General features: G+C 36.5%; 1 protein-coding gene across 1 annotated transcript; it reads left to right on the top strand.

The window, feature by feature from the left end:
* Positions 1-2,351: 2,351 nt before the first annotated feature.
* LOC139897379 (large ribosomal subunit protein bL21m-like) lies at positions 2,352-6,116 on the top strand. Its single transcript, XM_071880074.1, has 5 exons — positions 2,352-2,879; positions 3,302-3,382; positions 3,550-3,651; positions 3,909-3,983; positions 5,819-6,116. Exons 1-5 carry the CDS (start codon positions 2,382-2,384, stop codon positions 5,939-5,941), a joined length of 879 nt encoding a protein of 292 aa, XP_071736175.1. The 5' UTR covers positions 2,352-2,381; the 3' UTR covers positions 5,942-6,116.
* The last annotated feature ends 2,404 nt before the right edge of the window (positions 6,117-8,520 follow it).

Genomic DNA, 8,520 nt, shown 5'->3' on the forward strand with positions numbered 1-8,520 from the left:
AGATAGATAAATAGATAAGAAAAATTATTCGCAAGTAAAAATGAGAACCTAAAGGAAAAGAGAGTGATATTTAACTTCTCTTTTTAATACGTCCACGATTATTTGATGTTGTCATTTTCTAAAAATATTCTATAATAATAAATAATAAATTCTTATAAAAATTTAGGCCCCGTTTGGCTCGCGGAATTTCAAAGGAATTTGATGGAATTGAATTCCTTAGACCACTCCGTTTGGTTAACATAATTTGGAAGGAATTACATTCCTTGGAATCTTGAGATTCCTTCATCTATGGAATGTTCATTCCTTCAAGATGTTGATGGATTTGAATTCCTTTCAACATTGAATTTTCCGGGTCGTGACTCTAGAGCGCCTTTTTGGCGCTCAATTTCGAGGCACGTTTTTAGGGAGCTATTCGGCGCGCGGTTTCGGGGCGCGTTTTCAGGGAGCGTTTTCGGCGCGCATTTTTGGTTCGCGTTTTCGGTCCGCATTTTCGGGTCGCGTTTTTATGCCGCGTTTCGTGGCACGTTTCGAGTCGTGTTTTTGAGACGTTTTTTCGTGGATCGGGTCACTTTTTTGGTGCGCGTTTTCGTGTCGCGTTTTCAAAGCGTGTTTACGGGGCGCGTTTCCAGCTCAAGTTTTCGTGAATCGTTTTCGCGTGGCGCCCGAAAACGCGCGTTTTCGAGGGGCGCCCGGAAACGCGCGTTTTTGCGGGGCGCCCGCACGTTTTCGCGGGCGTCCGGAAACGCGCGCTTTCGCGGGCTCCCGGAAACGCGCGTTTTCGCTGGCGCCCGGAAACGCGCGTTTTCGCAGGGCGCCCGGAAACGCTCTCTATCGCAGGGCGCCCGGAAACGCACGTTTTTTCGCGGGCTCCCGGAAACGCGCGTTTTCGCGGGCCATCCGGAAACGCGCGTTTTCGCGGGGCATCCGGAAACGGGCGTTTTCGCGGCCGCCCGGAAAAGCGCGTTTTCGCGGCCGCCCGGAAACGCGCTTTATAGCAGGGCGCCCGGAAACGCGCGTTTTCGCAGGGCGCCCGGAAACGCGCGTTTTCGCAGGTCGCCCGGAAACGCGCGTTTCCGCGTGCGCCCGGAAACGCGCGTTTTCGCGGCCGTCCGGAAACGCGCGTTTTCGCGGGCCCATGAAAACGCGCGTTTTCTCGGGCCCACGAAAACGCGCGTTTTCGCTGGCAGCCTGGATACGCGCGTTTTCGCGAAGCGCCCGGAAACGCGCGTTTTCGCGGGGCCCCTGGAAACGCGCGTTTTCGCGCGCGCCCGGAAACGCGCGTTTACGCGTCCTGCCCGGAAACGCGCGTTTCTGGATCCCCTGCTGAAACACGCGTTTTTGTAGGGCGTCCAGAAATGCGGATTTTCGGATCCCCTGCAAAAACGCGTGTTTTCGCAGCGCGTCCGGAAAACACATTTTCGCAGCGCATAAGAAACACGCGATCTCACAGCGCGTCCGATAACGCGCGATCTTGCAACGTGCCCGAAAACACTCTTTTTCACAGAAGAAAACGCGCGTTTTCGACACGCGTTCTCTAATCGCGAATCAAATTTTTTTTTTTTTTGAGTGAGTATGGAAATGAACACAAAATTTAGAAACGTAAGTCTTTTTATAACTTTTTAATTATTTTATAAAATGAAATTCAATTCCATTCCATGTAAAATAGAACACATTTTTCACATTCCATGGAATTTATCAATTACAATTCCTTCGTATTCCAATTCCTTTGCCACATTCCATTCCATCCAAAAATATTACACTAGCCAAACGGAGCCTTAGTGGAATGCATCATTTTTGTAGGTAATTTATGTAATTGTTGTTAGAAATAACAATTACAAGAAGAAAAAAGAGGTACAATTATTGATGCTTCCAGTATAACTAGTATTACATTCCCACCAGAACCCCCAATTAAACCCTAAACAGTCAGTCTGATACAAAACGAAAACATAATAAGCTTCTACTGTATTAAACAAAAATGGCGAATCGACGGTGTTTACAAACCCTAAGTTACCAACTCGACAATGACACGACACTAAACATTGAGAACCATTATAAACTTTAGGGCGCCAAATGTAAATTCTTAGGGTAAAAAATGTAAACTCTATAGGGGTCTAAAGTTAAAGTTCAAGGGCCAAATCGTAACTTCTTTATTTTCCATAAAACTCCACGACAAATCTACCTAAATTTTTAACCGCTTTTAAATTTTCGTACGACTTGATATAGGTTTAACCAACATAACTGTTAAATATGAAATAATTTTACGAACCAAACATAACAAATTATATCCTAAACTGAGTCCAGACGCTGAGCTAGGGCTAACCCTAAACAGTCAGTCTGATACAAAACGAAAACATAATAAGCTTCTACTGTATTAAACAAAAATGGCGAATCGACGGTGTTTACAAACCCTAACTTACCAACTCCACAAATCAACAACACATTGTACTCATCCAAATCCATACTCATTTCTTCACCAACTCAGAACCCTTACTCACATCCCCAATTTGCCCCAAACTTGTTCAAACCCTAACTCACGCTACAACATTTTTTCAAACCCTAATTTCAATTCCACTTCGATTCAATTCACAAAATACCGTCATTTCTCATCGGATCGACGCGATAACAGCGATGATAACAACACGGAAAGTGACGACGAAGAAGAAGAAGAAGAAGACTACGATGATGATGATGATGATGATGATGATGATGATGATGATGGAATTGGGGAAAGTGTGATGAATTCAGGTGGTGTAAAAAGAGAGTATACAGCTGAAGAGAAAGAAATTGAAGCTGGTGCTATTGGTTATAAAGTGATTGGGCAGCTTCAGCGGTCTGACCGGGTTTTTAAATCATATGAACCCGTTTTTGCTGTTATTCAGGTTTATATTATTAACTTCTTATCTGTTTGTTAGTTAACAAGAGAATACCTCTCAAGACCTTAGCTTAATTATTGCCATTATCAGGATTAGTTGTACTTTTGTTCGGTTCACTTTCGGGTGGTTTGGATGAAGTTAAATACTCAATGACCTAAAACTGCTTAACCCAATCAATTATCAGTTCAAGTTATCATCATTAGTATTGTTGATCCAATTTTTTCAATAGCTTTTGTTAAATTAGTAAGAAATTGAATGAGCTTTCCTGACCTTTAGTGCGACTTAGTTAAGTCACGTAATAATTAAGTTCACACACTTGCGCATAGAGGTAAGGGAGCTGCGTACATTATTGATGAATGAATCTGTTACAAATGAAGATGTATGTACATATGTATATATATGTGTAAAGATTATCTTATGTTTTGTAGATTGGTGCATATCAGTTTAAGGTGAGCAATGGAGATTGCATATACACAGAGAAATTGAAGTTTTGTGAAGTGCATGACAAGGTCAGTTGAGCTTATATTCATTCCATACACAGATGCTGATGCATTTGTCGATATGCTAGGTGATATTGGGATCTATGTTTTCTAGTTGATCCTTTTTCTACCATTTATCAATATTCATATTTTTATTTGAATGGATGTTAGTTGGTTCAAGACATTTCTTGTTGCAGTTAATATTAAATAAGGTTCTCATGCTTGGTTCCAAGACTCAAACTATGATTGGACGACCTATCTTGCCTGAGGCATCTGTTCATGCAGTTGTTGAAGAGCATGTAAGAATAATTCTCAAATACATTTTGTTCCCTCATGTTGCTGTTAGTCATATAGTTTTTGTGCTAAAAAGAGTTAGTATTTAACTCTTATATGGATGGAAAAATCTGAATGTTTTTCTTATGTAATGACATTGTATTCATTTAGGTTCACAGATATTATTAGCTGTTGTATTCATTTCAGTTCTTACATGAATAGATTAAATTGTACTTATAATTTGGTAAAGTCCAGTATCATTTTCTTTTACCTTTCTCCACAGGCCTTGGATGCAAAAGTAATCATATTCAAGAAAAAGAGAAGAAAGAATTATCGCCGAACAAAAGGTCATAGACAGGTAAAGTCAGTTAGATATACTACAAGTTTATTGGTAAATGTTAAAAAGAGTATCAAGCTTGTTAGTTAGTTATAAATGGGAGGGTACAAGTTTTTCTTTCTCTAGTAGGTCAAATTAAATACATTTACATATATATATATTTACATATATAGATTTAATCAAGAGGGAAGCACTTTTTTGGGAGAAAGTGGGGGGAAGTAATTTTTTTTCGTTTTTTCGAATTTTTTTTTTCAGGCATCAAGATCACATGAAAATATGAACATTTAAAAAAGACACTTTGTGATGAATGTTATTATTTTGGCGGTAAAACGCTCGAAAAAAAATGAAAATATTCAATGCATTGAATGTTTTGATTCTGAGTTTTTTTTTTTTTTTAAGGGGTTAGAAATTAGGGTTTAGAAAATAGGGGGTTAAAAATTACGGTTTAGCTATTAGGGTTTAGAAATTAGGGTTTTGGGTTTAGAAATTATGGTTTAGGGTTTAGAAATTAGGGTTTAGATTGAATATTTTAACACGAACGGTTTAGAGTTTAGGGTTTAGGGTTTTGGGTTTACGGAGTAAACCCGAAAACCCTAAACTCTAAATCGGGCTAAATTCGAAAAAAAACACTTCACACAAGATGAAAACAAAACGATGCAAATAAACTCAGCAGCAAAACATTCAATGCATTGAATGTTTTTTATTTTTTCTTCGAGCGTTTTCCCGCCAAAATAATGACATTCATCACAAAGTGTATTTTTTAAATGTTCATATTTTCATCTAATCTATAATGTTCATGAACAAAGTTTTTTCAAAAAATGAAAAAATAAAAATTTGCTTCCCCTTCCCCCCAAAAAAGTGCTTCCCTCTTGATTATGACCCTTTATATATATATATATATACAGTAAAACTTCTATAATTTAATACTCGATAAATTAATAACCTCGATAAAATTAATAATTTGTCCGGTCCCAACTTGGGACCAGTACAAATTTGGACCCCAATCGATAAAATAATAAGATAATAATTTTTTTGAAATCCCAATGTAAATATATTGGTCCCAGTGAAAGTATAAATTAATAATTACTAATTTTTTTTTGAAATCCCAATATACATTGAACTTGACAAGTTCATTAATGTGTGTATGTACGTACATGAAAATTTTAAGGGTTATTATTTATGTTTTATTCAAATAGGTAAAGTAAACGGACGTAATAATTTCGAATGCCGATGCATTAATTTGAGACTTGCTCACAAATATAATGCAATTTTTTAAATTGAAAATTTATTAATTTATTGATATAATAATATCTCGCTAAATTAATAAAATATCCCGGTCCCAACATTATTAATTTATAGAGGTTTCACTGTATATATATTGAATGTGCTTGAACACTTCCCCGAGTTTATTATTTTTAATATTCATATTAACTTTAAAGTTGCTTAAAAAATCAAAATGTAATCATATTTATCACAAATTTATAAAAGAGGCGGCCAAGGTGGGAAACGGCTGGATAATTCAGCGAAGTCTCGCGTACATCTGAGTAAATATTTGTCCACTTCAAGTATCCTAAACAAGGAAATTTTTATCCGTTTATTTATCAAAAAGTGGTAATCATCATTTTCAATATTGAAGTTGTAATCATATTTAACGCATTAATTAATTGGAATTTTGATCAAAGAGTAACAGTCATCCAAAGGGGGCCTACCTTTTTCTTCAACCCTACTAAAGGTTTATTCTTATAATAATCTTGTTCCCCAACCGGCTCATTTTTCCTGCATCACGTAAATATGGTGATGCTCAAGTCTCATTATTGATATATTGCTATATTGCTCTGTATGTTTCATATTCTTAGGAATTGACAAAACTGAGAATAACTGATATTCAAGGAATCGAAAAACCAGAAATACCTGAACCACTCTTGAAGACTGAAAAGGCTGCTGCAAAGAAGGTAGAAAAGGCAGCAGTTGCTGCATAACACATTTCAGTTTTCTTGCATCTGCTGCTTGTTATCTTTAAAATTAAGCATATTCTAGGCAGCTTCACTCATTTTGTTGACTTTGTTCGCCAATTTTGTATTTAAATAAGTTATATCTTTACATGAGGTTTTAGGGATAGAATGTCACATATTTTTGGTTATTTACATTCTTTATATTATATAAGTATCTAGAATATGTTTTATTGACTGATTGTACATTATCTGTTACAATTCATCGTTTGGTGTATCTGCATCTTTTTACTGCTATGAATATGTGTTTTTTCAATCATATATAACAAATAAGAATTGTAACATAGGTACAGAACTTCTCTGTGTAGAACAGAGAGAAGTGCATTGAGCCATTGACAATAATAAAGTGAATCGTTAAAAATCAAAGCGTTAAGTAGGTGGCTAAAACAGACACCTGATGTCATACCAGATAGTTCATTCACTAAATTTTAATGTAGTTCTTAAAATTCTCTTTTGTCAATCTAGTCCGGCATTTCAATATCATGGCATGGCTAGTATTTTGTATCGCATAGCATATCGAGTTTAGAACTTAACGTGTATTTTCAGTAGTTTGCGCAATATATGTAGTGTTCTTTATGGATTTGCAAGAAAATATGTGCAAGACAAATACTTCGCATCATGTGAACGTATTTTATTCTTTTGAACTCAATTAATTAATTATACTACCCTTCTTTGGTATACCCAATTCTAGTATCTAGTAAATTTTGTATCATGATATGAGGTCTGGTTAAAAACTCCAATTTAACTCGAACCCAATCAAATTTAATAGTAATTTATATGCGTATTGTATGGTTTGGTATCCATATACAAAATTAAGTTTGAAAAATGCTAATGTTAAGTTTCAGTGCTTTCTAGGTGCGAGCTTTCCTGTTTCTTCCTTCTATTTGTATTCTTTGTTGATGGCGTTTTTCTTTTGAAAACGGTCTCGTTTCTATATGAGTATTCGTTTTTTTGCCAAAAAAAAAAAAGGGGCTTCATATACTTAAAAGAAGAAATGGGGTTGGAAATAGGTTTGCGTCAAATTCTAGCTTCAGATTGATGCTTAAGGTTTGGAAATTATTGTCTATAACCAAACCTTGTAATTACATTGCAAGTGAGAATATTTCAATACTAATTCGGATCTCATACTATACACACTATACATTTTCAAATTAGATTAAAATATTAATACAATTTTTTTGTTTTAGTAAAGGGAGTAATATGATAGTATAGGCTCTATTCAACTCCACTTAACCAAGCTTAAGTTGTATAAGACCTCATAAGAATGAGATAAAGGAGCAGCCATTTTTTAATTATGCCTTGCGAGTTGAAGATGGTATAATCTGTAAGTAATGGTCATGGATATAAAAAGCTTGACGTTTAACAAAGATAATTGTGTTTGGTGTAGATATGAGCCGTCATATTCATAGATTGAAGCATGACTTCACCTTTCAAATTGAACTTAAACACTGTTATTCAACTGTTTGTTTGAAACCTAAAAAAAAGAGAATACTCAAAAATAGTTACAACATAAACCAATGCCACGTAACTGGGGTATGGGTGAATTAAGATATAGACAATCTCTTCAGAACAAAGAGAATGCATTTCTCCACATAGATTAAAACACCTTAAGCGTAAGAAAAGTCATCTCTCTTAATGTTCTATCATTGCTTCCGAAAGAACCTCCGGCCACTAAATAGGTAACAAAAAGACGCAATGCAAAATGTAGGATCAAATTTTCATTGGTTATATGTTAGGAATAAAACACGTGAGCCCTAACAAGATTAGATAACCCTAGGTTATCAAATCCACTTACAATAAACGAAAACAACTGATGTATATGAAGAAACTAGCAAAAACGATAAAGAAAGAGAATTTAACGAGGTTATATGTAATCAGGAATGATTACTTTAATTCTCGGTCACCAAAGAGAGTTCTTTTATTGATAAATTTCGTGAATACATGTATGTGTTACAATAAGATGCTTAAATAGGCAAAACTCAACAAGCTTTGAGAACAAGAAAACGCGTCTTTGGAAACTTCCTCGACAGGCATAGCCGCACCGCGCCCAGAGTGGGCCGCGCCGCACCTCTAAGGCCAAACCCGAAACAGAAACTTTCTTCAGCTCTACCCCTGTTCACAAACTAGGCCGCGTCGCGCCTAGGATAGGCCACGACGCCCCTTATATGGTGAACGGAATTCTTCTTTTTCGAATCTTTGTTTAACTTGTTTCGCACTCTAACAATCTCCCACTCGAAGAGACGTTAAACAGCATCCATCTTAACCTAACATCATCAACATCATCATCATCCCACAATAACAACTTGACCCGCCAATTATACCTCCTTTTGATACCGCCGGATTTGCACCCGAATCACACCGCACTTCTCCCGATAACCTTCGAGCAAGTGAAGTCTTTGACACCAAAAAATACCGCTGAGCTATAATTCGATCCTTTTGTTACTAGTTTAGGCACCATGGCAACTCTAACTGTGATCAACTGTACAACATAACTACTAAACATGACAACTAACAATGATATAAACATAGTAGCGCAACTTGCTACTCTA

This window comes from Rutidosis leptorrhynchoides, chromosome 3 (genome assembly GCF_046630445.1).
Source record: "Rutidosis leptorrhynchoides isolate AG116_Rl617_1_P2 chromosome 3, CSIRO_AGI_Rlap_v1, whole genome shotgun sequence".
In the NCBI taxonomy this organism is placed as follows: domain Eukaryota; kingdom Viridiplantae; phylum Streptophyta; class Magnoliopsida; order Asterales; family Asteraceae; genus Rutidosis; species Rutidosis leptorrhynchoides.

Bases quoted from the DNA above. Each gene is read 5' to 3' on its own strand.
- LOC139897379 (XM_071880074.1), top strand. From the start codon at position 2,382: ATGGCGAATCGACGGTGTTTACAAACCCTAACTTACCAACTCCACAAA. The intron at 3,383-3,549 runs GTCAGTTGAGCT...TTCTTGTTGCAG, and splicing joins TTTGTGAAGTGCATGACAAG to TTAATATTAAATAAGGTTCT. The intron at 3,652-3,908 runs GTAAGAATAATT...CTTTCTCCACAG, and splicing joins ATGCAGTTGTTGAAGAGCAT to GCCTTGGATGCAAAAGTAAT.